Here is a 23485-nt window from a genome sequence, read left to right as displayed (position 1 = left end):
GAAATCAAAATGGTCAGGACCGTTCATAGTGAAAGGTGTGCATTGATGACAAATTTATGAACACCGAAAAACGGCGCCACAAACTTGTTTAACACTCGGCAAGTGTGACCGAATCGTATCAAGTAATAAACTCGGTAAGACCAAGTATCGTTCTCCCAAAGGACTCACGGCCTAGTTTAGCTATGTGATTTGTTGATTATTTAAGACTTAAGAACAAGTTGATTATAGGTTTTAATGCAAGAGACAGTAATTAAATATGTATGCATGAATTTGATCAATGGAGAAAAACAGAATACAAACACTTCAATGAATTAAATGGATGAGTATGTTGTTGGGGTTATCAATTTCATCTTATCCACTCTCATATACTTTTAGGAATTCATCATTCTTATCATCAATGCTAATGCCACTCTCTAAATCACCTTGCAAGAAGGCCTATCCTTAATTACGAGTTCATACAATTTCTAGCATCCCTAGTAATTAGTTCTTAAAGTGCAGGAGCTTAAAGGCAACCAATATGCTATTGGGAGAAATTCCCCGGATCTAGACTTCCCCGTACGTTCCCGTATCGACAAAATCAATAATCATGGCAATGAATGAGTTAAACAAAGGAAGCAATAAGCAAAGAGGAAAAACCCTAGCTAAAGATGAAAGAAAGCATATATCTTAATATAAGACGTTAAAACAAATTCCATATATGAGAGTTTCACAAGACTACATTGATTCCCCAACAACAATACAAGGTTTAGTTCACCATATTCATGGTGAAACTAGATGAACAATAATGAAAGAATGAAAGATAGAACCCTAGAAAGAGGAGGAGGTAGCCTGAGCATCCAAGATCTTCCTTCAAGGGGTCGAAAAGAGAGTGTTTGCTTCGTCTCTGCCAAAGATACAAACCCTAGGACGTCCTAAAGCTTATATACTATTCTAAAAATACAGAAAATTAGGCCCAAGCCCAAAATAGTGCCGCTCAGCGGCAAACTACAGCTCAGCGGTAAGTGCGTGAGTTATTTTTCTCCCCTCAGCGGTCTTTTCACCCCTCAGCGGAGCCAACGTGACTGCCTGAGTGCCGCTCAGCGGTAAAGTACCGCTGAGCGGTAACTTCGACTTCTCCTTTTGCACTTTTTGATGTGTTTTCTGATTCCATCTCTATCCTTCTTCACTTCTTTCACCAAATTCACCTTAAAACCTGCACAAAAACACTGAAATCAAGCATAAACCTGTCCAGCTCTCTTATTTCTAAAAATATAACCAAAAGCATGATTTCAAGCTAGTTTCTAAGTGTTAAAGGTTGCTTTTAGTATCAATTTTAAGCATGAAAATAACAGTTTTTCAACTGTTATGACAACCCCAAACTTAGAACTTTTCTTGTCCTCAAGCAAACAAGATGTAACTCAATCTTCTACCAATCTGTATAATGGTTCACTCATTCAAAAATCTTCTTTTCAAGATAAGTAGAGACTTCAATCAAACTCATGACAAAGATTTCAATCAAGACGTGCACATGCCTTAGTGTTAACAAAGTCACTTAGTATCCAACAAATGCTATTTTTCATGAATGATTAATCAACTAAACATGGATGTTCATGTGCTCAATGAATATTTCCTCACTAGGTAAAGTGTTTCACTCAAACACAAGTGTATAAGAGGTAATCACTCATTCACTCTACTATCACAATGTCACATGAATCGTCTTTGCCTTTCATTTAACCACAATCAAATAAATTCACAAGCATGCATCATCACAAGGACTTTTTCAATGGCTTATAATGTGGCTGGGCTAACAAGAAAATTGGTTTTTCTGGATCACAAAACCCTTGAGTTAAGAGAATCATATCAACACAATCATTCTTATTTATTCCCAACTTTCTTTTGCATTGAGCTTTACTTTTTCTTTTCTTTTCTTTTCTTTCTCTTTTTCTTTTTCTTTTCAAATTCTTATTTCTTAGCACTTAGCTCAATGCTTTCAATTTCCCTTTCTATTTTCCTACAACCCCAAACTTGAACATTTATACATACCACAAAATATTCTCATCTTAACTCAAGGTAAAGCTTTTCAGCAAGGGTTTTCAAATCATGTTCAAGGCTAGAGATTCAAAGGATAGAACACATAGTGTTCTCTTTTAGTGGCTAATCATGAAATTAGCTAATATAAGGGTTACCAACAAATGGCCTTGATCATATGATGCAAACAAACAAGTAATTCATCACAGAAAACCTGGGCAAAGTCATTCATGCTTTCACAGTAATAGTATTCAACCAATAACAACTCTAGAGCTCAAAACCTCACATATAAGCTTATTCATATTTGACATAAACATCCTGCTTAATATCACAATCACAATCATAATATCACGCATTTGTTCACAAAGCTTGTGAACCACCTGTATAAGCATATAATGTACATCTCAACATCAATCCATATCAAAGTATCATCAAGCATTACTTATCAAACAATCACAATCACAAGCAAACCATCACAACAGACAAAATTTCCAATTGAGTACATCAAATCCTATTCTAAAAACAAAAGTAATTAAGTTCAGAACACAAAACCAAATAAAAGCATAAGTCCTGCTCTAGTTATGATAGCATTCATCAGTAAATGCTATCTCAGCTCCTCATCAATCTAAGCTGTCATCTGTATCCTCCTCTTCTTCTTCATCTCCAGCATCCTCAAATGCATCATCATCATCAGTTTCAACATCATCTTTCTCCATCCCCATAGCTGAAGCTTCAGCTACTTCAGCTCTACCTCCTTGTACCTGCTCTTCTGGCCGAGCTACCACATTATGAAATTCCTTCATAGTCCACCTGTGTGCTGGAGGTGTATCATACATTCCAACAATCATCTCTACAGTAGCGACCTGCCCTCTGTGGATAGACTGTAATTGTGTACCTATAAGAGACATGTACATGTCCCTCATTTGGAACGGTTCTGCTTCATGTGTCTCAGCAGATGCCCGACTCTGTGCTTGCCCTCTTTCTCTGCGAGTACGGCGTAGTGGAACTGGTTGAGCTGCTTCCTCACCTCCACAGTATTGTCTATAATAGGCCTCATCAATTGCTTTCCTTGGCCTTTCAAAGGGTGGAGCTGAAGTATCCACCCTAGCTATCTTGCAGAGGTGCGTGATTAAAGACGGATGTCCTAAGGGTGCTTTGTTGTTTGTTGTGTTAGCGCATACCCTTATCTCATCAGCTATTACCTGTCCAATATTGACATTCAAGTTCCTGATTGCACAGTAAAGGAGGAGTGCCCTGCTAAGAGTGATGTCTGACACATGAGAACATGGCTGAATGTTGGCATGAGAAAACGCCATCCAATACTTTGCAAGAGGAGTCAAGTTAGTCCTCCTAATGTTCACAACAGAGCCAAATCTATTCCTTTGAAAATGCCCTCCAAGTACACATAGAACTCTCTCCACATCATCAAAATCAGCGCCTTCTTCCATACAAAGAGCGAACTGGCACTGTTCACCAGCCCAGACAGTATCCAAGAAGTTGTTGATGGAATCAGGATCATACCTAATAGCATGGCCTCTGACATAGCCTAGGTAGTTCTCAGCTGGATAATCACCAATCTTTCTTGCATTAGTGTAGAATTCTTTTACCAGTGCTATATTGGCAGGTGTAGGGTATGTGCCTAGCTTCCCCCAATCATTCCCTAACAATTGCTCTCCAAATTGAGGAGCGAAGTTAGGTATCATTCCAACTTTTCTCTCCATCAGTAGCCTCCTATCTTGGACCACCTTGAAGTGCTTCACATGTTTGCGAGATAGGAACCTACTAGAATGGGGTTGTTCTGGTTCCTTTTCTTTTCTTTTGGATGCCATGGTCTTCAATCTTTTGCCTGAAGAGGATGCCATTCCTACATCAAACACAAATATCAAACCACAAAACATGTTGTTAATCATTAGTAAAACACAGAAAACACCTTATTTTGAGGCTAAACCACCGCTGAGGGTCAAAAATCACCCCTCAGCGCCACCAGTGCAGCAATCCAGAACACAATTCAGCAAAAATCTGTTGTCTGTCAGAGTGCCACTCAGCGGCAATTTACCCCTGAGCGGTAACTCTGCAGATTTTTGAAAACTTCGTTTTAACCTGTCCTAACTCCAGCCACATGCAATTTTCAGTTTTCCAGTTCAAAATCATTCAGTTCAATCGGTTCAAACTTCAATTAAATCATCAAATCATGCATAGAAATCAAAACCCCTAAAGATTCATGGTTTAACAATCAAATTCACATTCAAGAACCCTAGAATGAAAAATGCTTGACTTACTTGGGTGGAGATGCTAGATGAACTGAGAATGCTTTCAAGCTATGATGATCTCTCTTCCTGCCCCAAACTTAGGTGGAAAGCTAATGATAAGATGAGTGAAAGAGAGATTTTCTCAAGAGGGATGAGGGAAAAATATTAGAGAACCTTTGAGAAAGTATGTAGGAGTGTGTGTGCAAAGAAAAATCTGAAAAGAGAAACTAAGGTGCAGCTTAGGGTATAAAAATACCCTAATGGGCTCGGGTTCCGCTTAGGGGCAACCTAAGCCCAGTTTGCGACACTACCGCTCAGCGGCACTTTCGGGAAGTGCTCTTCTTCTTCCTAGCTTAACCTAGGTGCCTCCTACCCATGCCTCTCACTTACTCCCTACAATAACATGTTCAGAGTACTCATGCAAAATCCTATTATGCAACTACAGCAGAACAAACAAAAATATAATCAATCAACTGGGTTGCCTCCCAGGTAGCGCTTGTTTAACGTCACGAGCCTGACCCAAAATCCACCAATACCCATCAGTAGGTGCAAAACTTTCTTACCAACACCCATCAGTAGATGTATCAAACCTAGTATCATTCAGTGGATACTTAACCACCTAGCATCCTTCAGTAGATGCTATATCTCTGTAACAAAATTATAACAAAAACAAAAATACCCAAAAGTTCAAAATTACATCACTAAACCAAAAATTAAAAATTCTTAAATCACTGGGTTGCCTCCCAGCAAGCGCTCTTTTAACGTCATTAGCTTGACCCAATAAAGTTCAAGTTCCTTCTTCCTGGTTGATGTCCATATTCCACCAACTCCTCAACTGCTTCCGGTGTACTGTTTTGACTCTTCTAGAATATGGAGACTCTATCTTTATCTTCTCCTTTTCTTTATAGCCTTTCACAACCCACAATTTGTTTTTGAATCTCACAGGTGTACCCAGTTGGAGTTGTTCTTTCATGCAGTCATCAGGAACTTTCCTTCCTCTTCCAATCTTCTCTTTTTCCGGTACCTGAAACAATAAACAATGTTTACCTTTAACCTTGGGCCTTTCATCTTGAGAGCTAGTCATGAGTACATCTTGAAATGCAGCTTTATGACTAGCTTCTTCCTCCTGCATCTGCCTCTCGTCTTTGAAGACATCTACAACAACTCTGTCTTCTTTGTCTTGGAGCACCACTATACCTTCGTTCACATCAATGATAGCTTTGGCCGTTTTCATAAACGGTCTTCCAAGAATAATGGGTATCTTTTCAGTCTCCATCTCCATCACCACAAAGTCTACCAAGAACTGAAGTTTTCCCACACAAACTATAATATCTTCTACGATTCCACAGGGTTCCTTTGAAGATCCATCTGCCATTACTAAGTTATCCTCTACAGGCTTCACATCAACATCACCGATCTGCTCCAGTAAAGAATAAGGTATCAAGTTAATACTTGATCCTAAATCAAGTAAGGCTTTGTTTATCCTCTTCTTCCTTATTGTGCATGGAATGGAAAAACCTCCTGGATCTTTTGCCTTTAGAGGGAATGGCTCCTTTTTAACAGCTTTATACTTTTTTGTATTATCATCTCTACGTCTTTTCCTTGTAGAGACTTCTTCTTCAAGTTTAGTATAAACTGCAATTTGTTGTAGTATCTGATTCCAAGGTACATCATTGTCCACCATCTTGAATAATTCTGTAAAATCAAATTGCTTCTCTTGATTTATTGGAAAAGGAAAAATATCATTACTCTCTATCTCTCTTCTCTCTCCTTTCTCTTTTCTCTCTTCTTTTTCTTTTTCCCTCTCTTCTTTTTCTTTTTCTCTCTTTTCTCTCTCTTCTTTTTCTTTTTCTCTCTTTTCTCTCTCTTCTTTTTCTTTTTCTTTCTTTTCTAACTCAACTCTCTCATCATTTGTACTCTCCACCACTTTGCATTCTTCCCTAGAGTTAAACTCAGTATTAGCCCCAAAATTTTTATTTGGCCTCTCTTCCAACTGCTTGGTAATCTGACCCATTTGAGTCTCCCAATTCTTAATAGTAGCTTCAGTGCTCTTTTGAGTAGACTCAGTTTTCTGTATGAACTGATGAAGAGTTTCTTCCATCCTTATTGACCTTTCATTAAGTACAGCAATCTATTGCCATAAGGTTGGTTGTTGCTGTTGCTTATTGTATTGCCTAGTTTGTCCGTGACCAATGCTTGGGTGTGGTTTCCACCCTTGATTAAAATTCCCCTAATGGTATTGATTGGCCATGAAGTTTACATCCTCTAATGCTTCTACTAGAAAAGCGCATTCACCATTGATATGGTCACCTCCACATAATTCACACAACTGTGATTGAGCCTGTGCAACAGTCTTTAACTCTTTTGGTAGTTGTGTAAGTGTTTTTGTAAGAGTCTCCAGTTGTTGAGTTAGTATCTTGTTTTGTGCTAGCAAGGCATCATGGGTTTGTAACTGTAGAACTCCTTTTTGTTGTATAGGAGCTCCTCTTTCACTATTGAGCTCATTGTCACTAGTAGCCATATTGTTAATGATTTCTGTAGCTTCCTCTGGAGTTTTCCATTTGATATTTCCTCCTGCTGAGGCGTCAAGCATCATCTTGGTTTGTGAACCAAGACCTCCAAGGAAGATTAGGACTACTTGCACATCATCAAAGCCATGCGTAGGTGTCTTTCTTAATAAGCTTTTATACCTGTCCCATGCATGCCCTAGTGATTCCTCCATGCCTTGCCTGAATGATGAAATCTCTTGCTTTCCTTTATTTACTTTTGATTGTGGAAAGTATTTGTTTAGGAACTTGGTCACCACTGCTTCCCACTCTGTAAAGCTTTCTTTTGGAAAAGAATTTAACCAAAGCTTAGCGTTGCCTCCTAGTGAGAATGGAAACAAACTAAGTTTGATTGCTTCATCCGGCACCCCATTTATTTTCACAGTGTTGCAGATCTCATTAAAAGTTGTGAGGTGCTCATATGGGCTTTCGTGAGATAGCCGATTAAATTGATTACTCTTCACCAGTTGAATTAATGCTGGCTTAACCTCCATGTTGACTGCATTGACCCTTGGTCTTGCTATGCTGTTAAAGTGTTGAGGTCCAGCTGTATTTGTGTAATCTGCAAGAGTTCTTCTGGCATTATTATTCTCCATATTCTCAGTGCTATGGTCAGAACCTTGTGGTGATGGTTGTAACAGAGTTTCAAGAGGAGGAAAAAGTTCTCCTCCGTCTACTCTCGTCTAAACCTTCAAGAAGAGGTTCTGCAGTTTTCTTGCTCCTCGTTCAGATTGTCTCCTGCATACACAAGAAAACAAAACCCTAGAAAAACTGGTTAGCACAAAAAGATATAAAAGAAGATATAAGATAAGAGATAAGAAGATAAAATAAAAAAACAGAAAATAAAAACAGAAACATAAAATAAAATAAAATAAAATAAAAATAAAAAAACAGAAAATAAAAACAGAAATTCAAAATTCAAAATTCAAGTCAAAGATAATCAATAATCACACAAATGAACTAGTTAAACCACGAGTCCCCGGCAACGGCGCCAAAAACATGATGACAAATTTATGAACACCAAAAAACGACGCCACAAACTTGTTTAACAATCGGCAAGTGTGACCGAATCGTATCAAGTAATAAACTCGGTAAGACCAAGTATTGTTCTCCCAAAGGACTCACGACCTAGTTTAGCTACGTGATTTGTTGATTATTTAAGACTTAAGAACAAGTTGATTATAGGTTTTAATGCAAGAGACAATAATTAAATATGTATGCATGAATTTGATCAATGGAGAAAAACAGAATACAAACACTTAAATGAATTAAATGGATGAGTATGTTGTTGGGGTTACCAATTTCATCTTATCCACTCTCATATACTTTTAGGAATTCATCATTCTTATCATCAATGCTAATGCCACTCTCTAAATCACCTTGTAAGAAGGCCTATCCTTAATTACGAGTTCATACAATTCCTAGCATTCCTAGTAATTAGTTCTTAAAGTGCAGGAGCTTAAAGGCAACCAATATGCTATTGGGAGAAATTCCCCGGATCTAGACTTCCCCGTACGTTCCCGTATCGATAAAATCAATAATCATGGCAATGAATGAGTTAAACAAAGTAAGCAATAAGCAAAGAGGAAAAACCCTAGCTAAAGATGAAAGAAAGCATATATCTTAATATAAGACGTTAAAACAAATTCCATATATGAGAGTTTCACAAGACTAACTTGATTCCCCAACAACAATACAAGGTTTAGTTCACCATATTCATGGTGAAACTAGATGAACAATAATGAAAGAATGAAAGATAGAACCCTAGAAAGAGGAGGTGGTAGCCTGAGCATCCAAGATCTTCCTTCAAGGGGTGGAAAAGAGAGTGTTTGCTTCGTCTCTGCCAAAGATACAAACCCTAGGACATCCTAAAGCTTATATACTATTCTAAAAATACAGAAAATTAGGCCCAAGCCCAAAATAGTGCCGCTCAGCGAGAAACTACCGCTCAGCGGTAAGTGCGTGAGTTATTTTTCTCCCCTCAGCGGCCTTTTCACCCCTCAGCGGAGCCAACGTGACTGCCTGAGTGCCGCTCAGCGGTAAACTGCCGCTGAGCGGTAACTTCGACTTCTATCCTTTGCACCTTTAGCATTGAATATGATGTGGAAACCCTTTGTGAAAATCTTTAGATTTAGTTGAGAATATCTTATGGTATTGATTAAGGTTCAAGTTTGGGGTTGTTGGGAAGTCTAAAAAGGAAAAATAAGAAGCATTGAGCCAAGTGTTAAGCACATGAAAAGCAAAAGAAAAAGAAAAACTGAATGCAAGGGAAAGTTGGGAAGAAGTGAGAATGGTTGTGAATGAATCTCTTAACGCAAGGAAAACCAATTTTCTTCTTAGCCCAGCCACATTATAAGCCATAGAAAGTCCTTGTGATGATGCTTGTTTATGAATGTGTTTGATTGTGGTTAAATGAAACGCAAAGTTGATTCATGTGACATTATGATAGTGGAGTGAATGAGTGACCTTTATATACACTTGTGTTATTGAATGAAACACGTTATCTAGTGAGGAATAATTCCATGAGCACATGATTACATCTATGCTTAGTTAATTGATCATTCATGAGAATAGCATTTGTTGGATACTATGTGATTATGTGACCACCACAATGAGCTTGATTGAATCAAATCATGTGTGCATCTTGACCGAAATCTTTTTGATAAGCTGATATGACTAATTACTTGTCTTGAAAAAAGAGTTTTTGAATGTTTTGAACCATTGTATTGATTGGTGGAAGACTGAGTTACATATTGTTTGCTTGAGGACAAGCAAAGTTCTAAGTTTGGGGTTGTGATAACGGTTGAAAAACCGTTATTTTTATACTTAATTTTGATATTTAAAACAAACTTTATGACTTAGAAACTAGCTTGGAATCATGTTTTTGCTTAAGTTTTCGAAATACGAGAGTTAGATGGGTTTTATGCTTGGTTTTCCTTGTTTTGGCAGGAATTAAGATGCATTAGATGAAAGAAGTTGAAGTAGTAAGGAGCTGGACTCAGGAAAGGAAGTAAAAGTGCACAAAAGAACAGCCACAGTCAGCGCTGAGCGTAACTTTTACCGCTGAGCGGCATTCTGAAGCACTATAGTCACCATTGAGGGTTAAAACTGCCGCTGAGCGTCATTCTGATGAACCGCACTTATCGCTGATCGCAATTCTGCCGCTGAGCGCCATTTAATTGGGCTTGGGCCTATTTTTTGTAATTTTTAAGAAACTATATAAGGTTTGAGTTGACTTAGGGTTGATATCTTTGGACAGAAAGAGGCGAAATCACACTTTCTTCACCCCTTGGAGGTGGATTTTGGATGCGGAAACTCCTTTCTTCAAATTCTAGGGTTATATCTTTCATTCTTTTCATTATTTTCATCTAGTTTCACCATGTCTATGGTGAACTAACCCTCCATTGTTGTTGGGGAACCGATGTAATCCTTTGAAACTCTCATGTATTGAATTCGTTCTATATTTTATATGCTTTGCTTCATTAATTGTTAGGGTTTTTCTTCTACGCTTTATGCATGCTTTGTTTAACTCATGCAATTGCATGATCATTGATGTTATCTATATGGACACATATAGGTAAATCTAGAACTGAGGAAATTCTCCCAAGAGCAATATTACCTAGACATAGGGACAGGAGGATTGGTTGCCTTTAAGCTTCTATGCGAATGTAATTGATAAAGGTCGAAATACCGTTACTTTTACAATTAATTTTGATAATAAATCAACCCTTTTTGACTTAGAAACTTGCTTTAATTCATGTTTTTGCTTTAGCTTTTGTGAATTTAATGGTTTTGTGCTATATTCCCTTTTGTAGGCTATTGGAATGATCTGAAAGAAGAGTTAAAGTACCGAATTGTTGGAATGTAGAAAAGTAAACCAGAATGCAGAAAAGTCAACCAGAGAGCAGAAAAGTCAACCAGAATCTAGAAAAGTCAACCAGTCAACCAGAGTGTAGATAAGTCAACCAGAGTGCATAAAAAGTTGCGTTGAGCTAAAATTGGCTTGAGCGCCAATTTTTGTTGTCTCACACTTGCCAAAACTGTCGCTGAGCATCATTATGAAGTACCGCACTTACCGCTGGGCGCTATTTTATTGGGCCTTGGGCCAATTTTCTGTAATTTTTAGGAAGCTATATAAGGTTTTACCCGAATTAGGGTTAGTATCTTTGGACAGAACGAAGCAAAATCACACTTTCTTAACCCCTTAGAGGAGGATTTTGGATGCTCAAGCTCTATTCTTCACCTTCTAGGGTTCTATCTTTCATTCTTTCATTGTTTTTCATCTAGTTTCACCATGATTATGGTGAACTAAATCTTCATTGTTGTTAGAGAACCGATGTAATCCTTTCAAAGTCTCATGTATTGAATTGGTTCTTTAATTTATATGCTTTCTTTCATTAATTGTTAGGGTTTTTCTTCTATACTCTATTCATGCTTTGTTTAACTCATTTAATTGCATGATCATTCATTTTATTTGTATGGACACATATAAGTAAATCTAGAACTTAAGAAATTCTCCTAAGAGTAATATTGCCTAGACATAGGGATAGGAGGATTGGTTTCCTTTAAAAAGCTTATGTGCGAATGTAATGCATGAATAATTGCTAGGGAGACAAGACATTGTAAATTAGAAAGTGGCATTAACATTAATGAAGAAAGATGAATTCTTGAATACATAAGAATGGATAGGATGAATCGGAAACCCCAACTACATAATCATTCATATTATACATCAACCGTTTTTGCATCTTTCAAGTCCATTGATTAAAACTTTGCATTCATGTTTGTTTTTCGAAATTCAACAAAAACGTTTTTGTTTACAAGTCTAATTTAATCAACAAATCACATAATTGTTTAGGCCGTGAGTCTTTTGGGAAACGATACTTGGTCTTACCATTTTATTTTTACTTGATACGATTCGGTACACTTGCCAAGGGTTAACAAGTTTTTGGCGCCGTTATCGGGGACTTGTGGTTTAACTATTCTATTTGTGTGATTATTGATTAACTTTGACTTGATTTTGTTCTTTTTATCTTTTTGTTTATCTTTTTATCTTTCTATCTTTTTATCTTGTTATCTTTTCTATCTTTTTGTGCTAACAATTGTTTCTAGGGTTTTGTGTTCTTGTGTATGCAGGATACAATTCGAACTAGGAGCAAGAAAAGTTCGGAACCTCTTTCTTGAAGGATTGGACGAATGTAGAAGGAGAAGGAGGATCCGAACTTCTAGAGAATTATTTCCTTCTCCGGAAAAACTTCTACAACCCTTGCACTAAAGAGATGGCCGAAGAGAATAATGTTAGACGTACTCTGGCGGATTACACCAATGTTGTTGGCCCTCATCAATTTAATAGCATTGCTAGGCCGATGGTCAATGCTGCAAACATGGAGGTGAAACAGGCATTGATACAATTGGTGAAAAGCAACCAATTTAATGGGCTATCGCATGAAAGTCCATATGAGCATCTAACCACATTCAACGAGATTTGCAACACTGTAAAGATAAATGGTGTGTCGGATGAAGCGATAAAGCTTAGTTTGTTTCCTTTCTCATTGGGAGGCAATGCTAAGTTATGGTTGAATTCTTTTCCGGAAGGTAGCTTTGTTGAATGGGAAGTCATGGTTTCAAAGTTCCTTAACAAGTACTTCCCACAATCCAAAATCAACAAAGGGAAGCAAGAGATTTCTTCTTTTAGACAAGGCAGGGAGGAGACTCTAGGTCAACCATGGGATAGATACAAGAGCTTGTTGAGAAAGACACCCACTCATGGCTTTGACGAAGCAACAATAGTCATTCTTTTCCTTGGAGGTCTTGGTTCACAAACCAACTTGATGCTAAATGCCTCAGTTGGAGGTAATATTAAATGCAAGACTCAAGAGGAAGACACTGAATTGATTGACAACACATGGCTACTAATGATAATGAGACGCATAATGAGAGAGGAGCTCCAATTCAACAGAAGAGAGTTATACAATTGTAATCAAATGATGTCTTGCTTGCGCAGAACAAATTATAACTCAACAGTTGGAAAATTTGACAAAAACACTTTCTCAGTTGCCAAAGGAGCTCAAGAATGTTGCACAGGTTCAACAACAACTTTGTGAACTATGTGGTGGTGACCATATCAATGGTCAATGTGCTTTTCCAGTGAAGACTTTAGAAGACGTAAATTTCATGGCCAATCAATTTCCATACCGCCAAGGGAACTACAACCAAGGGTGGAAACCTAACCCACGCATGGGTCAAGGTCAGAATGGACAAGCTAGACAAGCAGGACAATTCAATAGACTGATGAAAAATTTATGAACATCGAAAAACGGTGCCAAAAAATTGTTTAACCCTCGACAAGTGTGACCGAATCGTATCAAGTAGTAAACTCGGTAAGACTGATAGACAAATTTATGAACACCGAAATACGGCGCCACAAACTTGTTTAACAATCGGCAAGTGTGACCAAATCGTTTCAAGTAATAAACTCGGTAAGACCAAGTATCGTTCTCCCAAAGGACTCACGACCTAGTTTAGTTACGTGATTCGTTGATTAGCTAAGACTTAAGAACGAAATAATTGGATTTTACTATGCAAAAGACGAAAATAAACATGTATGCATGAGTGTGATCAATGGCTAAAGCAAAATACAAACACTTTCAATGGAATATATGGGTGAGTATGTTGTTGGGGTTATCAATTTCATCTTATCCACTCTCATATACTTTAGGAATTCAACATTCAATTCATCATTGTTAATGCCACTCTCTAAATTACCTTTCAAGAAGGCTTCTCCCTAATTACGAGTTCATACGATTCCTAGCATTCCTAATAATTAGTTTTTTTTAGCACAGGAGCTTAAGGCAACCAATATACTATTGGGAGAAATTCCCCGGATCTAGACTTCCCCGTACGTTCCCGTATCGACAAAATCAATAATCATGCATTGAATGAGTTAAACAAAGCAAGCATTGAGCAAAGAGGAAAAACCCTAACTAATGATGAAAGAAAGCATAGGTCTTAAATATAAGATGTAAACACAAATTCCATATATGAGAGCTTCAAAAGATTACATTGATTCCCCAACAAACATACAAGGTTTAGTTCACCATATTCATGGTGAAACTAGATGAATAATAATGAAAGAATGGAAGAGATAGAAAAACCCGAGAAAGAGAAGAGGAGAGCCGTCACCATCTCCCAATCTACCCCCAAGGGGTGAAAAGTGTGTTTCTGCTTCCTCCCAGCCAAAGATACAAACCCTAGGACGTGCAAGTCCTTAAATAGGGCATAAAAATAACATAAAACAAGTCCAAGCCCATAAAAACAAAAGAAAACCGGTCCAAGCCCACTTAGAATGCCGCTCAGCGGTATTTTTCCGCTCAGCGCCACTCGGTCAGACTTTTTCTGCGTTCTGGTTGGTTTTTCAGCATTCTGGTTGACTGGTTGACTTTTCTGGTTGACTGGTTGACTTTTCTGGTTTTTGGTTGACTTTTCAGCACTCCAATCATTCGGTATTTCAATTCTTCTTTCAAATCATTCAATTAGCCTACAAAATCAAGGGAATCTTGCACAAAACCATTAAATTCACTTTCAACTCTCTTATTCTCAAAACTAAAGCAAAAATATGAGTTCAAGCTAGTTTCTAAGTCTTAAAGGTTGCTTTTGGTATCAAATTTAAGCATAAAAATAACGGTTTTTCAACCGTTATCAAAGACCAAGTATCGTTCTCCCAAAGGACTCACGGCCTAGTTAGTTATATGATTTCTTGATTATTTAAGACTTGTGAACAAATACTTGAGGTTTCAAATGCAAAAGACAATAAGTAAACATGTATGCATGAGTTTTGATCAATGGAAAAGAGGAACACAAACACTTGAACAAATTAGATGGATGAATATGTTGTTGGGGTAATCAATTTCATCTTATCCACTCTCATATACTTTTAGGAATTCATCATTCTTTTCATCAATGTTAATGTCACTCTCTAAATCACCTTGCAAGAAAGCCTATCCTTAATTACGAGTTCATACAATTCCTAGCATCCCTAATAATTAATTCTGAAGCACAGAAGCGTAAAGGCAACCAACCCTCATATCCCTATGTCTAGGCAATATGCTATTGGGAGAATTTTCCCTCAGGGGTAAACTGTCGCTCAGCGGTACCAGCGCATAGTCAATTCTCCCCTCAGCTGCACTTTCACCCCTCAGCGGAGCCAACGGGTGTTCCTGAGTGCCGCTTAACGGTAAACTGGCGCTGAGCAGTACTTGCTGCTTCACTTCTTTTGCACTTTTTGAGTTCTTTTCTGATTCCATCTCTATCCTTCTTCACTTCTTTCACCAAATTCACCTTAAAACCTGCATAAAACACTGAAATCAAGCATAAACCTGTCCAGCTCTCTTATTTCTAAAAATATGAACAAAAGCATGATTCCAAGCTAGTTTCTAAGTGTTAAAGGTTGCTTTTAGTATCAATTTTAAGCATGAAAATAACAGTTTTTCAACTGTTATCATAGACCACAGTAGCAACCGTCATTGTGGCAAAAAGTATATGCGCTAAATGAGAGATCAACAAAGCTAGAAGACACTCTTCAACAATTTATGCAGGTGACTATTGCCAACCAAAAAAGCATTGAAGCTGCCATTAGAAATTTGGAGATACAAGTTGGCCAATTGGATAAGAAGTTGGAGGAGATGCCTGACCGGAGTTTTGGAGCTAATACTGAAGCTAACTCTAAGGAGGAATGCAATGCCATTATGACTAGAAGTGGCAAGATTTTAGATGAGAGAAAAGAGAAAGTTGAGTTGAGTAAAAAAGAAGAAGAGAATGATGAGAGAAGAGGTGAGGTTGAGAGAAAAGAAAAAGAGAAAAAAGAGGAAGAGAGAAAAGAAAAGAAGAGAAAAGAAAAGGAAAGAGAAGAGAGAGAAAAATAAAAAGATGTTGAAAAACCTCTTCCTTATCCAAAGACTTATTCAAGGAAGGAGAAAGAAAAACAGCTTGAGCGGTTCATGGAGACTTTTAAGAAATTGGAGATCACCATACCTTTCTCTGAAGCATTGCAACAAATTCCTTCGTATGCAAAGTTTTTAGAGGAGCTCCTCACAAAGAAGAAATATCTAGATGAGGAAACAATTGAAGTGCAGGGTAATTACAGTGCCATATTGCAAAAGACACTACCTCCCAAATTCAAAGATCCAAGGAGTTTCATCATCCCTTGGACCATTGGGAATCATGATATAGGGAAGGTTCTAGTTGACTTAGGAGCTAGTATCAATCTAATGCCCTTATTTATGCTTAAGAAGATTTGTGGTCTGGAGGTCAAACCAACAAAAGCAATTTTGCAAATGGCAAATGGGTCCATTAAGCATCCTTATGGTGTGGTAGAAGACGTGTTGGTAAAAATTGATAAGCTCTAATTCCCTGTTGATTTTGTTGTAATGGATATGGGGGAAGATGTAGAGATGCCCCTCATTCTTGGAAGACCCTTTATGAAGAGAACCAAAGTTGTCATTCATTTGGATGAGGGAACTATGCAATTGAAAGACCAAGATGAAGAGGTAACTTTTAATGTCTTTGATGAGGTGCAGCCAATACAAGTAACAAAGACGAGTCCTAAAGCTAAGGATGAAGTTCACTCAGTGACTAGTCTACCTGATAAAGCTGCCCAGCAGGTTAAGAGAAATCATAGTTGTTGCTTTCCAAGGCTGAAGGAAGATGATGGAGATAAGGAAGAAAAACTCGTTCACCATGACTCTGTGATGGAAAATAATGAACCCTACCTTAGCAAACCAGTGAAATTCAAGAAAAGGTTATGGGTTATCAAGGATATAAAGGAAAATGGAGTTCTTGAGATTGAGGCTCCTTACTCTAGAAGAGTCAAGTTGGTGACAAGAAAGATGTTGAAATTATGTTGGTGTCATGAAAGGAAGAAGCACATCAACATTGAAAATCAAACTTGAGCTTTATTGGGTCAAGCTAATGACGTTAAACAAGCGCTTACTGGGAGGCACCCCAGTGTTCTAAACTCATCTTTTTATTCTTTATTTGTTTCTATTTTTAGAATAGGTTGTGATGTATGCAATTTGAAACCTATATCTGGTGTGGTGGTTTAATATTGATTTATGTGTGATGATTATTGTTTGATGATGCTTTGAGATTGATTGATGTTGAGATGTTGCACAGGATGCTTGATATACAGGTGATTGTTCACAAACTTGTAAACAGATGCATGATGTTATGATTGTGGTTATGATGCTAAGCAGGATGTGTATTTGATGTATGTGGAACATGAATTACCTTGTGTGAGGTTTTGAACTCCAGAGTATTTGTTTGAATGATTGTTATTCTTTTGAAAGCATGAATTATTTTGTCCAGGTTTCTATGTTTGAACTACTTGCATGCTTGTGTCACTTGATTAAGGCCATTTTTATTACCCTTTTTCTTAGCCAATGCATGATTTGTACCCAAATGAAAAAGAGCATGAAGTGTTCTATTTTTTTTGAACCTCAAGCCTTAAACAAATCCTTTGTGAAAATCTTTACCTTGAGTTAAGTTGAGAATCATTGTGTGGTATTGATAAATGTCTAAGTTTGGGGTTGTTGGGAGAATTTAAAAGGAAAGTAATGAAAAGCATTGAGCTAAGTGTTGAGCAAGTATGAAAAAGAGAAAAGAAAATAGAATGCAAAGAAAGAAAAGCTCAATGTAAAAAGGGGAAAGTTGGGAATGAGTGAGATTGGTTTGTCTAAAGAGAGATTGTATTTGAATGATAAATTTATGAATGACTCTCTTAACTCAAGGATTTTGTGATCTTGAAAAACCAATTTTTCTTCTTAGCCCAACCACGTTACAAGCCATAGAAAGTCCTTGTGATGATACTTGTCTATGAGTGTGATTGATTGTGGTAAATGAAAGGCAATTTTGTTCTATGTGACATTAGGATAGTAGAGTGAAAGAGTGACCTCTATATACACCTGTGTGATTGAGTGAAACACTTTGTCTGGTGAGGAAGAGTTCCATGAATACATGATTACATTTGTGCTTAGTTAATTGATCATTCATGAAGATAGCATCTGTGGGATATTATGTGATTATGTGAACATCATGATGAGTGATTATTAATCAAATGACAGTTTTATTTGACTTTTATCAATATATGGAACTGTTAGTTATTGGGTATAGATGTGAGATCATCTAATTTTTTTTTTATAAAACGATAAAGTTACATATAGATTTTTTCGTATGTAATTACATACATATTTTATATACGGATTTTTCCGTATATAATTATATACAGATTTTACAAACGGATTTTTTCGTATGTAATTACATATGGATAAATCCGTATATAAATTATATACGGATATATTCGTATATAAGTTAGCTACAACAATTTTATATACAGATTTTTGTCCGTATGTAAGTCGTATGTAACCAAGTGTTATATACGGATTTTTTGCCTTATACGTAATTCAGTTTTTCTTGTAATAACATTGTGTACCTCATTACTTCCTTGAAACTCTTCTTGTATTATGTTCCAAGCTTGCTTTGCATTTGAGAGCGGAAAAATGTCTTCATTTTGATACTCTAGAAATCATAATTTTCTCCTGTGAAAATAGGTACTCGAATTGATGATGTTTGATTGGTAGAAGCCATGAGTTGAGAAAATATTTTGAAAATAGTATAAAATGAAATTATAGTTTTGTTTAAGGTAGTTGAAAATTTATCTATGCCTAATGACCGAACGTAGCTCTGATACCACGGTTAGTATTTTGAGGTAGTTAAAAAATTTTATCTACCTCAAAGAAAACATTTTGTATTCCAAAAAGAGTTTGGTATATGATACAAAACCATGACTGAGTGGCTCAAAATTCAAGCCTTGACTCGTGATTAAAGAAGTCAAGAGTTGAAGCAGTCATTATCATATATTCACACCTAACCCAAATCCACCAACCATTGTAAACTGACGAAACTTATATGGCCGACCATAACCACAAGATTCCCACCACTGCCACGAATTAATTCCACATCACAAAGGACACGACCATTAGAAAATCTTAGCGTTTGTTTTGTAGCTGGATTTAAACATATATAAGATGAACTACTACTACGTATACATCGAAAAGCATAAACCGAACAAGTAGTAAAGTACGTTCAAAATAAAAACAAAAATGGGTTTCTGTAGCAATGGCAGAGAAGAGAGTGAAATATATCACGCTCAAATCCACCTGTACAAACACGTGTACAACTTCGTGAGCTCTATGGCTCTCAAGTGCGCCATGGAACTGGGAATAGCGGACGCAATCCACGGCCACGGAGAACCCATGAGCATTTCTGAGTTAGCCTCTGCACTGAAACTGCACCCTTCAAAACTCTCTGTCCTCCACCGATTCATGCGCCTTCTAACACATAATGGGTTCTTCGCCAAAACAACAGTGGCGTCACATGAAGGAGCAGGAGGAGAAGAAACAGTGTATGATCTCACCCCTCCTTCCAAGCTTCTGATCCGAAGCAAGTCAATGTGTTTGGCTCCTATTGTTAAGGGCGCGCTTCATTCGAGTTCCATCGATATGTGGCACTCCTCCAACAAGTGGTTCACTGAGGATAAGGAACTCTCACTGTATGAGAGTGCCAACGGTGAGAGTTTCTGGGAGTTTTTGAACAAAACCACTGAATCTGATACGCTTAACATGTTTCATGAAGCCATGGCAGCAGATTCTAGAATGTTCAAGATGGCTCTGGAAGAGTGCAAGCATGTGTTTGAGGGATTGGGTTCCCTTGTCGATGTGGGAGGTGGAACTGGTGCTGTCACGAGTCTCATCAATGAACTCTTCCCTCAAATGAAGTGCACGGTGTTTGATCAACCACAGGTTGTGTCCAACTTGACTGGATCTGAAAATTTGAACTTTGTTGGTGGGGATATGTTCAAATCCATCCCTTCAGCTGATGCTGTTTTACTCAAGGTATAATAACTTTTCCCATTCTAAATTATATTCTTTTTGCTTTACACAAAGTTTTTAGCTATAGCCGTCGAAACGGTTATCCGGCTCGATCCGGTTTGTTTCGGATTGGTTATTTATTGAGTCAATCCAATTCAGGTCATTTATTGAGTCAATCCAACACAGCCTACTTATTAGCGAAAAATTCGAACCCGATTCGACCCACCATGGGTTGGTGGGTTACCCTACTCGATCTACTACGGATTGGTGGGTTAAACGGGTTGGTTCACTCGCTCATTTAATTATAAGTTTTTTTAAAATAAAAATAATATATTTTTTTAATTCAAATCTAAATAAATTTCACATTAAAATGATGTTAAACTCCAAAAATAATTCAAAATAAATAAAAAAAAAGTATCATACAACCTAAGCGTAATCCAAAAATATGTACAAAAGGTAAACAAATAAGTTTTCAATAATGATAATTTTTGTATCACTTGTCCATTTATAATATTAGAATCTTGAATAGATAAATCTATAATTTTTTTTAAACCTCTTCTTCTTTATCATCAGCTACAATATAATAAAAAAAATGTTAATTAATAATATTGAAATATAAAATAATAAATAATTAAATTAAATTAAGTGAGGTTGATGAGCTAACTTAGTCTACCACGGGTTCAACCCGGTGAGTTGGTCCTAAGTGAGCCGAATTGAAAATTAACCCGTATAAAAAAGTTACATTTATTTCCAAACTCAATGCAGTTCAAATCCGTGATAGGTTAGGTTGGTTCACGGTTCCAATCCATTATCACATCACTAATTTTTATCATTTGAAAATTTACTCTGACTTCAACTCAACTTAGGTTTGAAATGATCTTCCTAGCTAGTAGTATCTTGCATTTTAGCAGCAGTTATTAAAATACAGTTACTGCGTTTAAACCGCAGTAATATAAAAGTTAAAAATCAACATTAAATTCATAAGAATCTTTGCAAACATTTATTACTTTCGTTATTTCTGAGATAACTTTTAAATATATACATAATTTTAATAGGAATAAATATTAGAAAGCATACTAAAATGTTATATAATCTTGAAGTAATAATAGTAATATTAATTATATTTCTTTTAAGTTATATATGCAACATGAGAAAATGAACATTGAATTATATATCTTTTGTGGTATAAATTAAATGTAAACAAATAAATAAAATTTTAAATCGACATAAAATTGTTATATTACATGTTTTTTAAGATAATTAATAAAATTAATAATTAACAATAATAACAATAATATTCCATATATATTGATATGAAGATATTTTATTAGTCAAATTATAAATTTATATGTTGGCACAAAATATTATATAATTAAATTTTCTAATATAGTTATGATTTATAGAAGTAAATCACTTAAAAAATAAAATATTTATATAAAAAAATATATGAATATTTTTTTAATATAAATTATATTAATTTATATTCATTTAAAGATATTCTCGGGTTAAAAGAGCTAGTAAAAAAAGATTAAAAAAAATATCAATTGCGGTATGAAAATAATTTATTATTAAATTTAAGTGATTTTATTTTGTAGTTTTCATAAGTTGTTATTTAAATAAATCGGTAGTATACTCATTATTTGACATAATTGTTTAATGAAAAACAGTTTATTGATTAATAACTATTTTTGAAGTATATAATTTAGTAAATAATACAATATTCTTACATGTTAACAACCATTTCATCTATAATATTATATCAATATATATATATATATATATATATATATATATATATATATATATATATATATATATATATATATATGTATATGTATAAAGAGGATTCCTTGTCCACATTTAATTATGGTGTTTAAATATATTTTTTCTTTTAATTTAAACACTTTCTATTTCATTATTTTTTTTAAAAAAAAATTAACCATTTTTAAGTTAATAAATAAAAACTGTCTATAATAAAATTACGAAAGTTATTTATATTTATTTTTATAATTATAATTTTATTATGTTTTATTATTATTATTATAAAGAATATGAATATAAAAACAACTATATATTTACATTCTTCAACTTTTAAGCGATATATACATATATATATATATATATATATATATATATATATATATATATATATATATATATATATATATATATATATATATATTTGTTATTTTTGACAAAGGCGATGAAATTGATAGCATGACTGTATAATTTGAATTGTTAGATAAATTTTCAATTGTTTTGCAGTGGGTTCTGCATGATTGGAACGACGAGCTCGCAGTGAAGATATTGAAGAACTGCAAAGACGCTATTTCAGGGAAAGGGAAAGAAGGAAAAGTGATAATCGTAGACATAGCAATTGATGAAGCAAGTGATGATAGTGAATTGACAGAGTTGAAGCTGAACTATGACTTGGTGATGCTCACTATGTTGAATGGAAAAGAAAGAGATAGAAATGAATGGGAGAAACTTATTTACGATGCAGGCTTCAGCGGCTATGACATCACCCCTATATGTGGCTTCAAATCTCTCATCCAACTTTATCCTTAATAACATATTTCAAGCTGTTGCAAACAATGAGTCATATGATTCCAAAGTGTTGCACCATATATATGCACTATTTTGTTTCTATGTTTAAAGTTTAAATATAAAAGTCAAGAAATACAATGAATAATAAGCTCTATTTTAAATGTTATAGAAATTATGTGATTTCTTATTATTTAAGTTCTCTAATATTAACTAAACTCTCTCAAATTTATTTTTTCTCTCTACAATTAATAATTAGAAATATACAAATATTTTAATGTTATGTTTGTAATGAACCAATTATAAGTATAATGCCACTGATGTTCTCGTTTTAATGATACTATTTGTATGGTATAATGCCACTAATGTTCTCGTCTCCTAGGGTTTTGCCTAAGGTCCGTGCTCTCTTTCATTTTTCGTCAATGAATTCTCTCTCGATCTAATGTTCTCGTTCTTTTCGCTGCGTCATATTCAACGGAGGAAGCTTCGAGGAGGTCAGATTCGCACTCGCATAGCTCTAATAGGATCACTTCTCAAGCATCTTCCATTAGAGGTTATTTGATAAATTGTATTATTATAATTATATTGTTATATGTGTTAACTCAGAGGAGTGGTGCTCAACGCCCCAAATGGGGCAACCAGGCGCCCATGCGAGAGTACTGGTGCTCAACGCCCCTGGAAGGGCGCTCAAGTGTGACTGCGAGGTCCTGATGTTTAGGGCCCCAGAAAAGGGCAACCAAGTGCCTTGCGATGCAACTGACTTTTCATCTCTGGTGCCTTTAGTGTCCCTCTTGAGTTCCACTTCCTTAATACTTTTGTTCTTCTTCCAAAATATACCAATATCCTAAAAAATTGAGGGAATCAGTGATAAAATCATTAAGTATAACCTCTATTCACTTATTCACCAAATTCAACTAAAACACAAAAGTTTGAGCAAACTTCAAAGTCAAAAAGAGTTATTTTAGTATCAAAATAGCATCACAAAAAACGGTAAATTCAACCCTTATCACAACCCCAAACTTGAAACTTTGCTTGTCCTCAAGCAAAATGTAACTCACCCCAAACAGCATAGTCATGCTACAATGGTCTAGCACACCAAAAACATTCTCTTCTAGGAAAAGTAAATCACTCATTTCTGTCCATCATAGAAAGATCAGTCAAGATATAATGAAGTCTTAACCAATCAAGCTTCAACTATGGTGCTCACATAACATAG

General features: G+C 35.8%; 2 protein-coding genes across 2 annotated transcripts; both read left to right on the top strand.

Annotated features, from left to right (window-relative positions):
• The first annotated feature begins 15798 nt into the window (after positions 1-15798).
• Positions 15799-16206, top strand: LOC124845748 (uncharacterized). Its single transcript, XM_047322906.2, has one exon. It carries the CDS (start codon positions 15799-15801, stop codon positions 16204-16206), a length of 408 nt encoding a protein of 135 aa, XP_047178862.2.
• Positions 16207-18912: 2706 nt separating this feature from the next.
• On the top strand, positions 18913-22351 carry LOC124845747 (isoflavone 4'-O-methyltransferase-like). The gene is made up of 2 exons (XM_047322905.2): positions 18913-19749; positions 21991-22351. Exons 1-2 carry the CDS (start codon positions 18958-18960, stop codon positions 22291-22293), a joined length of 1095 nt encoding a protein of 364 aa, XP_047178861.1. The 5' UTR covers positions 18913-18957; the 3' UTR covers positions 22294-22351.
• Positions 22352-23485: the final 1134 nt, after the last annotated feature.

The sequence above is a fragment of the Vigna umbellata genome, chromosome 1 (genome assembly GCF_029865625.1).
Source record: "Vigna umbellata cultivar VRB3 chromosome 1, Vumbellata_1.0, whole genome shotgun sequence".
NCBI classification, from domain to species: Eukaryota; Viridiplantae; Streptophyta; class Magnoliopsida; order Fabales; family Fabaceae; genus Vigna; species Vigna umbellata.
This window is presented reverse-complemented; position numbering and strand designations above follow the sequence as displayed.

Excerpts from the sequence above, each read along its gene's own strand:
- LOC124845747 (XM_047322905.2), top strand. The coding sequence starts at position 18,958 with ATGGGTTTCTGTAGCAATGGCAGAGAAGAGAGTGAAATATATCACGCT. Across the intron at positions 19,750-21,990 it reads CTGATGCTGTTTTACTCAAG|TGGGTTCTGCATGATTGGAA; the intron begins GTATAATAACTT and ends ATTGTTTTGCAG.
- LOC124845748 (XM_047322906.2), top strand. The coding sequence starts at position 15,799 with ATGGAGACTTTTAAGAAATTGGAGATCACCATACCTTTCTCTGAAGCA.